Source organism: Brugia malayi, assembly GCF_000002995.4.
Source record: "Brugia malayi strain FR3 genome assembly, contig: Bm_v4_ChrX_scaffold_001, whole genome shotgun sequence".
Lineage (NCBI taxonomy): Eukaryota > Metazoa > Nematoda > Chromadorea > Rhabditida > Onchocercidae > Brugia > Brugia malayi.
In genome coordinates, this window is record NW_025062479.1 from 947,940 (window position 1) to 961,532 (window position 13,593).

The following is a 13,593-nucleotide window of genomic DNA, read 5'->3' on the forward strand; positions in this document are numbered from 1 at the left end:
ACTATTCTAAGAAGACGGAACATATGCAAATTTTCATTGAGTAATCTGTTTTGTTTCCTAATTTGATTGTTACCCGAATACTTGCCCACCCCCTTTGTGGCTTTTCCTGCCCAAAAGATTTTCTTGTATTTACCGGGATGAAATGACCTGTCGGAGTGTGTGCACGTATTTTAGCATTAATATTGGCAGAATGATTCGTTTGCTCGCTAATTTCTTCACATGAGTTCTCAAATGAGACTTTTTTAATTGATCATTAATATGAAATTAAATAGATGGCACATATAAAGAAGAAAAGTAATTTGCTGAGGTAAGAAAGAAGTCTTGAAAAAGTCAAAATTTGCATATGTTCCAGAAGTTTCTCCCTGACTATTTCCGCAGCTTCATGGAGTACTGTATAAAAAGGCTCTCACAGTTGTTCTTTTCATCTCAGTTATTTTTGCTGCGCTCGAACTCTCTCTCCAAGGCGCTTTTCGTTTCGTACCGCGTGGTCTCAGGGTGTTTAGGGGTTATAGAGCTTCAAGATGTTACAAGAAATAGTCGGACGCTTATGCTACACACACACACACACATACATTTACCCACGTACATGCCATGCCCAAACTGAACACATGCACACACACACACATACACTTACCCACGTATATGCCCACACACACACACACACACATCTCATTCATTTTGAAACTTCTAGACAATATAGAGATAATATTCCATTTGATTCACTTCCTAAGCATTAATTATTGGCGGCATTTGTAACCGGAAAAAGTAGCCAGCTTATGGGATCAAATTGTGAGAGTTATAAGAAGTAATTTAATGATATTTATTTAGAATGGCATCTGAAAACAATACGGGGAGCAATCGCGACGATCAGAATGCTACACAAATTCAACCAATGAAGAAATGGAAATCCGTTTCCGACATTTATGAACCAAGAAGACTCACAGTAACTCTCAGTGAAGGTTAATTTACAATTATGTTTTCTTTACCTTCAACTGAAGTGTGATAACTTTTCTCATTTTACCCATAATTGTTCTTAAGTACTGCTTCATTTGCTGAAAAATTTAGGCACACTATCGCTTCCGCATCACCTTGTTTGCAACGAAACTATCGGAGTTTTGGAGGAGAACGAAAAACTTAAGGCAGAATTATTTAACTTGAAGATACAACTGCTGTTGGTTAGAAAAAAATACCCATTAATGCTGGACGGAAACGGAAAAAATATGAACAAAAAAGTAATTCATACTGATTTGCTACCCATTCCTGATTATTTGCTGTTTTGAAGGAAGAGGAAGACGGAAAAGCAGGCTTATTAAAGTTGTCTTGAAAGCTGTTGATACTACTTTTTTAAAAAAAAACGTTACTTTTTTTCAAGTGCATTTAATATTGAAGCATTTTGTAAAGAAGAAAAAAACCTGTCCATAATTTTCTCTTTGATATTTCAGTATATAGATGCAATGATCGAACTGAACAATGCGAGAAATGAACGAATCAGACTGGAAAAAATGTGTTACGCACATGAGAAAAAGCTCAATGAACAAAGACGGAAAATGCGACGTGAACGAATCATTCACAAGAAGGAACGCAGAAATCTACTTAAGCAAAAGGGAATACTTAAATCGAAACTGAAAAATACCCTCCAGAAGTTGCTTGAATTAGATGACAAATATGATAAGCACATGTCGCCGATACCGAACAAGGACACGTAGGTTCAAAAACTAAAGTAGCCTTATCATTTATTGCTATTTGCTAAGGTCCATTTGAACTTTTTTTCTTACATCAAAAAGCTGTAGTTGGCGTTCACTAATTATTCCAAATATTACAGAAAAACCGAAGAATTGAAATTGCGATTGTCGCTTACTAATCTTATTTTGGAGGAGGGGAATCTAACACCCTGTGAGATAACTGAACAAACTGGGAAAGACGAAGATGAGCAAGAAGAAGGATCATAAAGAATCAGGTTTAATTTCTTTTATCAGTGCGATATCATTGTCCTGAAATGCGCAAAATTTAATTAAATATAAAGTAAATTACAGAAGAGTATTTGAATTGATTTTAAAATGAGCCAAATGCTATCATAAAGATTTTATATACAGAGTAAGATATTGAAATTGTCATTAGACGGGATGTTACAATTTCTCTTACCATAGTACTTTCACAATTTTCCGCATTTAAAGAACAGAGAAGTATTTATGAAATGAACAATGATATTTTCAAATTCATAATGCTGTGTTCTTCCTTGCTTAATAAAATTATATAAATGATATTGTCAAAGTGATGAAGACTGCATCGTTTATTTCTGATCAAATATGTTGCTGTCGTATGATTGCTACTTTTGCTATTGTCACTTCTACCATCGGAAATGATCGAAATTCTGCTTGAAGTATTGCTTCATCACAGCAAATATCACCGCTGACAATGTTTGCGGTATAGGAAACAATGAAGTGAGCGGAATCTTCGTGGATCATCTTCCACAATGTATTCTTCCGGTACGCGGACAACATTCTTCACTATTCTCGGTCGTCCACCGGCACTGAAGCTAATCTGAAAGAGTTTCTCATGCTGCTACAACGCAATCTGGAACGTTATCATTCGGACATCTACACATATGTCCTCTGCTGACATTCGCCGTGGAAGATGAGCTTGCACGGCTCCAATATGGCCTGAAAGGAAAAATTTGACTCGGGCAGATGGAACTCATTAGCCTTGCAAAGCCATAATAAGTCTACCAGATACAAGAAACAAGTCTATAACATGAATATTTCGCTACCTTTAAGCTTGCTAGTTCTAGAAAACCACAAGTTGTCAGATGGACAAACAAAAGGACGAACGTTAGGCCTAGTCTAAAAAAGTCTTTGCAAACACCCGAAGGTTATACCCTGTTTCATAAAGATGAGAGAAAAAACTAGGTGAAACTCGCATTCGAAGCTACATGACAGTTTTGTTCAGGAAAATCCTGCATGACTAAGCAGCTTTCTTCAAAAACAGCATTGTTTTCTCCGTATGGAGAGGAGCCTAGAGAAGATAGCCTAGCCAAGACTCATCTCCACGTTCTAGACTTAAACATACGACTAGCCAAACAACACTCATTTGTAGTCAGTGATGTATTTTTTAAGTATCATCGCATCTCAACGGCAGACATGAAATTCAGTCCATTATCTGACTTGAAAAAGGGAAGAACACTTAGCATGTAAGCCTACATCGACAGGTTCCTGAAATTTTCCCTTGACCACCACCACCTTCGAGAACTCATTATATAAGAAAGTTCCAGCAGTCATTTTCTCTAGTCGCGTCGTTCCACTATCCAACAGAAACATACACGCACACACGTAAGCAAGTATACGCATATACACGTGCACTTGTACACACGTATGTATATAAATTACTGAAAAATACGAGAAAAAAACCAAATATAAAAAAGTTTTTTGTACATATTCCAGAGAATGGTATGGAAATATCTTATTTTTCCTATTTATAAAATAGATTAACCACAAATGAAAGTAATAAATTCAAGTAAAAACAACAATTTCTGTAAATTAATACATTCCTTTCAACTTATGTTCCTGTCGATATTAAATGATAAATAAGAAAAGTAAAAACTAACATTTACATTTCACTTTCCTCTTCGTATGTTCTATCTGTTCCATTCTGATTCTTACATCACTTGGAATTTAATTTTACTGCTATTCATTGCATTCAGTAAACAGTTAATAAATTTTCTATGCTCTTTTTGATAAAAAAAGATAGGCCTATCACTTTTGATCAATGCTGATAGTCACATTCTCAGTTCAGATTTGCTTATCTTATTGATTCGTTGAATAAAATTTTGCAAAAGTTTACAGCAATATATCATTTGTGATAGAGCAGCTAAAGATGAACGTAATACTTCCACTGAAATCTGCTAAAAATCCGATTTTTTTTGTATCATTTAGTAGCATTATTTCGCAGACAAGAGCGCTTTTTATAATCGTAAGAATTAAATATGCTTTCGAGTAAACAACAACAAAACTTTATCAGAAAAAAGAACAAACGAGTTCGAAAAAAATTGACTCCTGGTCGTATAGCGAGCAGTTTTTTGCGTAAACAATAATGACACCGATAAAAAAAACACCAAAAAAACAAAAAAAAAAATGTTTTTTTCACAATTTTTTAATGATATAATAAATAAAAGGCACAAAATACTTCATAAACAATAAACATACTAATAAAGAACACCAACAAAACAAAAAAAAAAAATGTTTTTTTCACAATTTTTTAATGATATAATAAATAAAAGGCACAAAATACTTCATAAACAATAAACATACTAATAAAGAACACCAAAAAAACAAAAAAAAAATGTTTTTTTCACAATTTTTTAATGATATAATAAATAAAAGGCACAAAATACTTCATAAACAATAAACATACTAATAAAGAACACCAACAAAACAAAAAAAAAAAATGTTTTTTTCACAATTTTTTAATGATATAATAAATAAAAGGCACAAAATACTTCATAAACAATAAACATACTAATAAAGAACACCAAAAAAACAAAAAAAAAATGTTTTTTTCACAATTTTTTAATGATATAATAAATAAAAGGCACAAAATACTTCATAAACAATAAACATACTAATAAAGAACACCAACAAAACAAAAAAAAAAAAAGAAAGACTGTTTACAACTTTTTCTTTTATAATAAAATAAATAAAAGAAGTTAGAAATGAACAATAAACATAAAACACTGCTAGAGAAAAATATTTTTCATATAGAAAAACGAATAAACGTTCCACATAGCTAATGCAATTACCTTTCATTTTCCTCACTCTATAAATGTTCAATTGTTTCATGTTTAGCTCAAAATCTTCATATTTACTCATCCTATCGTTTCGTTTTTACTTAAAAAAGTTCCAATTTCGAAATTTTCATTTTATTTTAAGTTTTTTCCAGCTTAAAAATTTTCCACTACAAAAATTTCCAATTTAATTATTACCCATTTCAATTTTAATTTCAAATCCTTTCTACAATTAACTGCTATTCCACAACTCAATTCTAATTCAACAGCTTATAAACACAATAATTTCATAATGGAATCAATATTAAAAAGTCACTTTTAACTGTAACATAAACTTTGAACTACTCGGTTGATCTTTTCAGGAGCAATTTTCTTCTGTATTTCTCTATTTGGTGTAATAATTCGGCAAAAAATTTGTCTTCCACGGCGATGACTTCTTGGATGCACGTGGAATCTGTGGCACCACTCCGTGTTGCACAAATATCGGTGGCAGTGTCTGATGCGGCAGTATCGGTTGCACTGGCACTGGCTGCATTGGTATTGCTTGCTGTGGAATTACTTCTGCCTTTGGTTGCAGTATCTGCGATTGCAGCACTTGTTGCGGTAGCATTTGCTGTTGCTGCTGCTGTTGTTGGACTTGTGTCAACGATACCTGTGACTGCTGGAATAGGTTCTGCGTAGGAACTTGCTGCGAGAATTCTTGCGTTGAAGATGCTTCTGGCGAGAAAACATTTGATGGAGATAGCTCTGGTGATACATTCAAGAACGAAAGATTTTTCAGGTTATATTGCAGATCGTTTACTTCCAAATCGTTTGACTACAAATGTTGATAGTTACAAAAAATAGTGTGAGATAAATTCAATGCTATTACATTTCAGTTCTAAATATTTTAAGATAAACAAATATTAGCCCCGAAAGAAAAAAGAAAAACGGCTACAAAGCACACTCGTTGAACTGTTTGTAATGATTGGCTAACTCAGTGATTATGCACTCGATTGAGATTTCATTTTCAGATTTCATTTTGCATAGATATATGGTGAAGTTTGAAAGAATTATTTCTGATTTAGAAGAAGGAAAGATAGCAAAAGATGACTGAAGAGGTAAACGAATTGTAATATTTATTTATAGACATCTGCCTCTAAATTCACATAATTCTCTTCATTTCGTTTTCAAGCGGTAAAGTCATCAATTATGCTAAAACGAAATTGTTATACGGAAACTTACAACTTCCAATAATTGCTGTGCATTCGACTGATTAACATTTGGTTCTGCTGTTGGAGCTTGAAACATTGGCGAATCGAAAATGTAACTGCTTCTGAATACTGATTCAGTTGAATTGCCACTGTTTACGGTAAATGCTGGACGAGGTTTGGGTTTCCAAATTTCAAATTCTGCAATGAGAAAAATGTATGCTTAATTTTTATAGATGGACAACAGAAAAAGTCTTCCATTTCATTGCTTTAGGTGCATCTCAGGAATTCTGAATTTCTTGCTTCATTTCTGTTTCTTACTCTCTTATCCAACTTTTATATTGTTACATATCATTACCAGATGCATTATTGCTTGTTGGTACTGTATAGCACCAATTATTTTCAATACTGATGGGTTCATCGCATACCGGAAATCCGACGTTTTCATCATGCTAGAAAAAACGCAGGAAAGAATTTTCTAGAAAAATTAAGCATTCAATTCCCTAGTTTAATGCTTTGATGCGCTATTCACTTCTCCTCAAATATTGGTTTTAGAAGAAATGTATATTATTATATTCTCGAAATAGCTTCTACTGATTTAGTATTATCCTCAAGAACTGTATGATTTCATAGCATAGCATAGTTTACTGAGTCAGTTTTTGGCGCTGGAAGAAAAGTGGTAGTAAACTGATCGGAAGACGTGTTATTGCGATTTGGATTATTTGCAACATTCGACATCGAGTTGTCAGCAGGAACAAAATCTGGCTTGGATGGATCTGATGTAAAATATGTCACTGGAGATGGATTTCCGATAGTTTGACCTGATTTGACAAATGCTGTAGTTGGTGAATTTGTGAAGTCTGTCATTGAAGGCTAAAAAAAAAGGAAAAACAAATAAAAACAAAAATAAAACTTTTACTTTTTTATAAGGTTTAATAACAAACACGTCCGTACTTTCATCCTTACGTTATCTTTTTAGAACAAAAGTCTAATAAGAATACAAGTAAATCGCAGCACTGAAACATACCGGTGGATTATAGGTGTTAACTGGATGAGGAAAAGTTGCTAGGGTAAGTGGTATCATCACACTGTACTGATTACTCATAACAGATACATTAACTGGATTAACCATAGTAGATGAATTAACTGAAAATATCCCAATATCGTTTCAAAAAAGTTTTTAGAAACGAACATCAGGTTGTTGTACCATTTTATGATACACATGTTGAAAAAATTTATGCACATACAAAGCATAGTGCTCCAGGTTATGTAGAGTTTTCGATTATAAACTATATGTTTATTATCAGTTAGGCATAGAATTTCTAACTATAAAATATAAGACTTCCAGCAGACTATAAAATATACGACTTCCAGCTACCAAATATGGTGGTTTTCGGTACAAAAATATAAAAATTTCAATTATAAGGCATGTGATTTTTGATATGAAATATAGGCGTCTAATTAGAAAATGTAAAGCTTCCAGGCACAAAATATAAAGATTTCAGTCAGGAAATATAAGAGTTTAGTCATAAAGCGTTGAGCTTCCAGCTAGCTAAGTATTAAAGTATAATCCAGAAATATTCCAATTAGTTGATTTCATTTTTTAATCTTTATGCACTTCTCGATTCTCTCATATCCATGCCGTATGTTTAAACATCTAAAAAAAAAAAAAAAAAAAAAAAAAACAATCGATGTAATTATCTTTAATTAATACATAAGCTTGTAGTTTGTGAAAACATCACTACTACACTTGGTAATATCATTTAGTGTATACACCATTGTAAGAGTTTTGTTTAATAAGTAATAAAACAGTGATTGATTTTTGCAGTCGTTACACTTACCACTTACCATTGCTACCTTCCGCATTCATAGCAAACTGAAAATTCATCGAAAAATTCTCTGAAATTTCAAATAAGCATTCAATAGATGAACAGCAAAAAATTACTTCACTTCAAGGAATTAGAAATAAAATTTCATAATTTTAAAATTTGAAATTCAATTGAGTGAGATATTTTCCACAAGAATTCATACCACACACGATTGATCTTTTTCCAGTGAAATTTCTTCAATAATTTCTTCAGTAATATATTATAACAATCTACCAAGCAACGGAGTAACTGCAGGTCGATTCATTGCATTTGAACTGGCCACGGCGAGATATGCTGCAGCATGCTGAATTCGACGCATATCGTTATGAACTGACCGGAGATGATGCGTACCGAAACGCGTAGGAGCAAATGGCCGCAACGTAAACGGCTTAGAATTTTGCCCTTTATTTCGAAATAGAACTGGCGGAATCTATAGGTGTCATTTGTAATTTCAGGATGGTAGTGTGATAAAAAATTACGCCAACTATTTGCCATAAAAAATGCACCTGAGCTATGTTGACAAATCTCGCAGAAAAGAATTCGTACAGGTTAATACCAGCAGAATTAGTCAAATTGAGTGGTACGCAACGTTCTGGTCTAACATCCTTTTTTCCTGAAAACTTATCTGCAAATTCAATTCTTACAACCATGGAAATTTTTAGTAAATAGTCCTACTTTAGACAAAATTTGAATATCTTTTTGCGATAACATTTTAAATAAAACATGAACTAAACGAAAAATGTATTTCGTTTAATCCTATAATTTATGATTTTAATAAGAAAAAGATGACTAACTGGCAGAATAAAGAGTATAGACGAAGCAAATGTTATCATTTATCAGATAAGCTTACCAACTGCTAATGACTTCGTATAAGCAGTAAAAACGGTGTTTTGAATATTGCGTGAATCTCCATCGTAATACTTTGCAGCACCAATAGGAAATGGAACATATATTCTGTCTTCATTTACGTCGCCATACCAAATCATTATGGTTGATGAATAATCCGAAATGCGACACGTTACTTCACCAGGATTACAGTAAATGAATATAGTTGCTAAAGCAGTGAAAATCTATCTGACAAATGGATGTAATAAAATTTCTTGCATAAATTTTGAAAATTTTTAAAAAACCAAGCTTTGACACTAGCACGAACATGGTAAGCTCGAATAAAGGTCATTCATATCAATGCCAACACTTGTTGCAATGTTATAAAATATTTCATCTAGACGACCATTTGTTTTAATTGCCAAGATACGTTCAGTTTGAGCTACAATTAAGTATTTTGCATATATTTTGAAAAGAAAGGTATGAAAAAATATTTCAGATCAGTTTCAACATTCAATTCTTTCAATCATATTAAACTACGAATGATTTTTGCTAATTATACACAAAATCTACTGCTATGAGCTTAAATTATTCAATTCTGCTCATTTAAATCTCACTGAATAATATCGAAGTTATTCAGTTAATTCTCTTTTCCTTTAAATAGTCTTCTTAATAGTAATATCTATGATTAAAATAATAATTTTTATTGATAAATTCATTACCATATTTTGGTTCAAAAGGGCGCCAATTACAATAAAATCTTGCAAGTAAATGATTGGCGAAACTTTCCATGAATATATTGATCTAAAACAAAGATCAGTACTTGCATTTGTTATGACTTCAGAAAATACTTCCTTTTTGAAGAGTGAAATTTTTGTGAAATTATGAATACTGTGAATTTCATCGTTTATAGATACATATTTACCCGACGTTTCGGAATGCGTTGATACATAAAAACAGCCAAAAAGTTGACCAATTCTTTGACTTCCGTGTACATATTTATGCATGCGAAGTAATGAAATTGCAAGAAAGAACTGCAAAAAATTTTAGGAAAGAATTGTAGCAATCCTAAAATCGCGAAATGTTCCAACTTCAAGCACTTAATCAATCCATTTTAACTTCAGAAACTACAACACAGATAATAAACAGGAGCAACCGACCACGCACGACAAACGCAAAAGCAACCAATAAAAATCAATCAATACTTCTCGGACAAAAAGTTGCACTCAGAAATTTGCATAAAAGTTCCCAAGTTACAGATTGTCTCTAAACACTCCAAGTTACCTAAAAAACAAATGAAGGCTTACCTAAAAGTAATAACCCTAAAAAGAAAACTGTTGTACAGTCATGTGGAACACATTCACATCAAATTTTTAAAAAATCAACGCAATGCTCAGAAAATTGATTCTAAAACAGAGTTGCTTGAAACAATTTCATGTGAAAAATTACCTAGAAAAAAAAAAAAACAATCGAAAGTTTGCCCTAAACAATTGCTCAAAGTAAATTTAAGCGTAGAAATGTAGTTTAAAGTAGAGTTACTTACAAATAGTTACTTTAAATTAACTTATGTGAAAAAGTTACTAAATAAGTGACAAAAGTGTGAATATTGCTCCTAATTCAAGTATTTAGTTTTAAATGACTATATTAAATTATCCGCAATAATTATTACTTATGTTTAGGTTACGTTTATAGAAAACTAATTTAATTTCTATAAAAGTAACCACTAAGACGAGAATTTGCTAATACAGTTAAAATATCTCGACTATCCTTTTTTGCTTACCTGTCATTATTACAAACATCTCGAGACAACAGTCTACACATGGGACGGAATGATACCAGTAGAGTCAGTCCAGCAACCTGCCAGGTTCACGCAACGAAATAAAACCAAAAAGTGAACCTACCTATCAAACCGCACAGCTCACGTAACTAAGATGAAAGAAAAAACTAAACTATCTCGTTGACCTAAAATGGTCCGAAAACTACGTGGGTGGTCCATTTCAGATATTTTTATTCCAAGTGCGCACAATAATTGGTTGACGCTCGATTTAGGTTTGGTACAAAAATATATTTCAGGATGGGATGGATTAGAGTAATTCTTTCAATTACAGTTCTAATTTTCGCACGGTTTGGTAATAACAAATGAAAATTGGTGAACAAAAATTTCTTAGCAATTTTTCACAACAAAATATGATTAAGTAAGAAGAAGTAAATGTATCCTTTTTTCAAATCTTTTTTTCTCTTAAAAAGAAGGAAAAAAACGAAATAATTAAAGGATATTTACAAGTTTTCTACTGCTACCGTATATCTACTTCATTCACTCATCGCATACCATAATTTTTTGAATTGCAAATCAGAATTCTTCTTTCGGTTTATTAAACAAAGAAAGCAAATACTCAATAATAATCGTTGATCGAATGAAGATATTTACTTCATTTGATCGATTAATCAGAAATTATGGAATTTTGCTACAAAAAATTATAAATATTATTGCAAAAATTGAATTTTGTTCTGCACATATTCGGTCAGTGCTAGGAAATTTTTAGTTGATTACTGTGGAAGCATTCATTTATTTTTCGGTTATTTTCAATTTATACGGAATTTAAAACATTTTGGAAAACTTAGTTTGCTTGAAAATTTACAAACAATTTTCTTCGTTTCAAATTGTTGAAGACATGAACAAAAATTGGAAGGTCTCTATTTCTAGGCAATCATACAACAGTAATATTTTCTCAATTAAATTTGAATGAAAAATAATTTTAGACATTAATTTCAATTAATTTTAAATTTTATCGAACAAAGGCGTCAACAGTTCAAAGGTACAGCAAACAAAATCTAACTCAATTTGATGGCAACAATGAAAAGTGACAGTTATCGAAGTTGCTTTTGCAGAAAAATGTTGCATTAGTTATTTTATAATATTATAAATGAATGTTTAAAAAGGAATTCTGATATTTCAAATTTTCTTTAAAAGGAAAACTTCTGGATAACATTTCATTTTACTGCATTACATAAGTTTATCAAGTGTTTTAAATATTTCAATATGATTGAAATAATGAAATAAGAACTGAGTTAGCTATTCACTATTTCCCGAAATGATCTGCTTCTTCTCAAAAAATTTTCGGTATTCAACAGAACTTAGAATATTTTCCGGCTGTATCACAGTCATTAACTGGGATGGAAAATTGAACGGTAGCGAGTTTTGCAAAATTATGTATTATTTAATTAAAAATTTGCAGATATTTTTTTCCCTTTTTGTTGCAGATTTTTCTTTGTTTCTTTTTTCTTTTTGTGAACATACGCAAATTCATTTACCCAATGACACACTTTACCGGAACATTTTTTTTTTTTTTTTTTAACCGTTATGATTTAAAAATGTTCAGTTTATTTAGCAAAAAAAGCTGTACGTAAATTTACATCTGAAAAACTTAACTTTGATATTGTAGTAAATTTATCTAGCACAGAAAAAAAATTTTTTTTTTTTTAAATTTGAGACTGAAGTGCAATTTTTTTCTCAAAACTCAAAATTTTTCTGAATGTAATTTTAACCATAACCTATAATTCTATTGTTTGATTAAAATTTTTTTAGCATTAATTTTGTTTTAAATTTTTAACATTCAAATTTGGAAGAGTAGAAGTGATTTTAGCATAAATTTTGGTATACAAAAAAGTCAATGAACTAAAAACTAAATGAATGAATGTGTATTCATTCACTTTTTCTTTCTTTCATTATTTTTTGCTTCATTTTCAATAAATTATAGTTATTGTCATTGCACCGTTCAATAAATCTATAAAGCACAAAATAACAAGTTTTTTTTCCCTTTTTTCTCCTTTTTTTTCTTTTTTTTTTTTTGAATATGGAATGAAATATAACAGAAATGGCAATGACCTAATTGGCAATTGTCACCACCCCGCCATCGAGCACTTCTTCCCACCCAATTACCGCCTACAGCTGTTCGTCCTTCTTTTTCAATGAAATTCCTTTTTAATATATATATATATAATTTGTAGTAATTAATTAGATTCTATGAACATATTTATTCATCATTACTTGAATTATGAATTGAGTTCATTTGAACATAGCAATGTTCTTTTTTGCACTGATAGCATCATCTGTGTAAATCATGAATTCGAAAAAGTTAAACTAAATTTTAAATTATATTAGCAAATAAGTAATATATTAAAAAAAAAGTTTAAAGTGTATTGTTGTTTCTAGGAATGATATAACTATTTTTGCCCAGATTATTTATAATTAAGGATGAATATAGTTTAAATTGGTAAAGTTAAATGATGTTGCTTTAATTTTTGATTTTGTTTTTTCCTTCTAAACTTAAAATGTTAGTCGAAATTATATTGGGAAAGGAAATGGTAACGCTAAATTGTTAAAGACACTGTATATGAATTATTTAAACTAATATGATAATGCTAACAAATTTACTTTTGTTAGCATTATCATTTAATTTCTGTTCGTATTGTTTATCATTTTCATTACTATCATTATTATTATCCATCACTGTGATTTAAATAATCATTTTTTTTTCATGATTCTTTAACTAATAAATGTTACTTTTTAAGAAATAATTTGCGGAAATATTCTTCTTTTATCTCATATATATCGAATTCCTTTCTATCACTCCCTTATGCTGTTAAAATATTGTTGTCGTAATATTAACAAAATAATAATATTAACAAAGGAAAAGTAGCAAAATTTTTCAGTTATGAACTTTTTTTTTATTACGCTGTCAACTAAGATTCAATTGGTTTGAATTCATTTCCTTCTTTCTTGCTTCATTTTTACCTAATCCATTTTTATTAAAAACAAAATTGCATGCTCCTATCTGACGATTCATTATAGAAAATTGATCTCATCATTATTATCACCAGCACTGACATCAATACCTCTTATTATCATTCGTCATACAATTGTCTTTATCAC

General features: G+C 31.0%; 2 protein-coding genes across 5 annotated transcripts; one reads left to right on the forward strand and one right to left on the reverse strand.

Moving 5' to 3' along the window:
* Nucleotides 1-829: 829 nt before the first annotated feature.
* On the forward strand, nucleotides 830-1,949 carry Bm7764 (Uncharacterized protein; the record flags this gene model as incomplete). The annotated part of the gene is made up of 4 exons (XM_043073178.1): nucleotides 830-959; nucleotides 1,066-1,232; nucleotides 1,443-1,702; nucleotides 1,823-1,949. 4 exons carry the CDS (start codon nucleotides 830-832, stop codon nucleotides 1,947-1,949), a joined length of 684 nt encoding a protein of 227 aa, XP_042929112.1.
* A 3,213-nt stretch (nucleotides 1,950-5,162) lies between these two features.
* On the reverse strand, nucleotides 5,163-9,657 carry Bma-fog-3.1 (the record flags this gene model as incomplete). Of its 4 annotated transcripts, none has more annotated exons than XM_043073182.1 (12): nucleotides 5,163-5,594; nucleotides 6,002-6,168; nucleotides 6,326-6,419; nucleotides 6,616-6,840; nucleotides 6,995-7,113; nucleotides 7,816-7,866; nucleotides 8,070-8,139; nucleotides 8,342-8,448; nucleotides 8,686-8,889; nucleotides 8,989-9,102; nucleotides 9,383-9,464; nucleotides 9,586-9,657. In XM_043073182.1, 12 exons carry the CDS (start codon nucleotides 9,655-9,657, stop codon nucleotides 5,163-5,165), a joined length of 1,737 nt encoding a protein of 578 aa, XP_042929116.1. The 4 variants fall into 4 exon arrangements, with proteins under 4 accessions (XP_042929116.1, XP_042929113.1, XP_042929115.1 ...); XM_043073179.1 differs by having other exon boundaries at nucleotides 8,070-8,265; XM_043073181.1 differs by having other exon boundaries at nucleotides 8,342-8,460.
* Nucleotides 9,658-13,593: the final 3,936 nt, after the last annotated feature.